The 1,316-nt window shown below is 39.2% G+C and overlaps 1 protein-coding gene across 1 annotated transcript; it reads right to left on the bottom strand.

Annotated features, from left to right (window-relative positions):
• Positions 1 to 4: 4 nt before the first annotated feature.
• Positions 5 to 613, bottom strand: LOC108357105 (lysosomal aspartic protease-like; the record flags this gene model as incomplete). Its single annotated transcript, XM_017608197.1, has 1 exon — positions 5 to 613. A coding segment is annotated over exon 1 (609 nt), but the record flags the coding sequence as incomplete, so codon positions are not given.
• Positions 614 to 1,316: the final 703 nt, after the last annotated feature.

Raw genomic sequence — 1,316 nt, 5'->3', positions numbered from 1 at the left:
CCTTATCAATGAGTCCTTGAGACCACATATTGTAGAAAGGTGGCACCACATCGTCGTTGGAAATAGATTGGAAAGCCATACCCATCAAACCGTCGAAGTTCGAGTAGACAAAGCTGGTACCGGGTTCTTCCATAGCTTCAGCGAATACTTGGTTTTGAATGGTGAGACCAGCTACACGAACTGTGTCCTGGGACAAGAAACCAGACAAACTACCGGAACCATATTCGATGGAGAAGCTTTCGCCATTAGCGACATAGGTGCTGGAATCGTTTGAATTGTATTTGCTGTGCAATTGGCAAGCCTGGTTGCTGGCGGGGCAAGTAGCCGAAGGCACCCACAAGTTTGAGGAACCGGAATCGAAAAGCACCAAGAATTCCTGTGGTGGTGTACCGATGGTGATCTTGCCATAGTAGGCCATATTCAGATCATTATCCAATTGCTCGGTGGCGCTGCGTGCGCTGGGTACATTATATTTGGAGCGCAAGTAAGCTAATTCGGTCTGCACAGCCCGATGAGACTTGCTGTGTTTGGGGTTCTTGTAGATGGGCACACGCACCAGATTGGCCGAGGCCAAGGCGGCGCAAATGGTGATGAACACGAAAAACTTGAACATTTTGCTATTAGAGTAGAAGGAAAAAATAAAAGTTTAAGTATAATTTTTTCAGGATATTTTTGTTGTAGAATGGAGAAAAACCTTTAAAGTCCCTTACCTTGGGGAATACGTAAAATGCCGTATAGCACCAATCGATGATATACAACTATGCCACAAATTTTCTGCCCATGGTTTTTATACTTTCTGCGATTTGTTTATCACTTTAATTTACTGTTATCAATATGGTTCTTATCATTTCAAAGCTTAGTGGACAGCCAATGATGTCTTGCTGATATGGGAAATGCTGCATTTTACTGAAATTTTAAATTACTTTGGAAGTTATATTCAAGTATCTTTGAGATAATCAATGTGTTGGAAAATCAATTAGCGCGGGCGTTAGATAAGTTTAATTTGCATTGACGTAAATTTTACTAATTATAAACATTTGGACATTTGTATGTTACGTTCAATACGAACAGAATGATGGCTGTGACGATAATCTATGTATGTATATACTTGTTTTTAAAAGGTATTTTTCTGTTACCAAACGATATCTCCTTTAATATTTTATCAAATTTAATAAATGATATCTCATTTTGAAGGGGAGAAGGTCACGTATATGCGATAAAGAGTCACGTTGTTCAAATTAAGTTATTTATTAAAAAAACAAGGGGGTTTAAAAAGCTGAAAGCACTAATGTTATGGAGAGAAACCCCCGATAGGT

This window comes from Rhagoletis zephyria, unplaced genomic scaffold, assembly GCF_001687245.7.
Source record: "Rhagoletis zephyria isolate East Lansing unplaced genomic scaffold, Rhagoletis_zephyria_1.1 Rzeph_scaffold_70555, whole genome shotgun sequence".
NCBI classification, from domain to species: domain Eukaryota; kingdom Metazoa; phylum Arthropoda; class Insecta; order Diptera; family Tephritidae; genus Rhagoletis; species Rhagoletis zephyria.
Note: the sequence above shows the minus strand (reverse complement) of the source record. Positions and strands in the feature narration are given on the sequence as shown.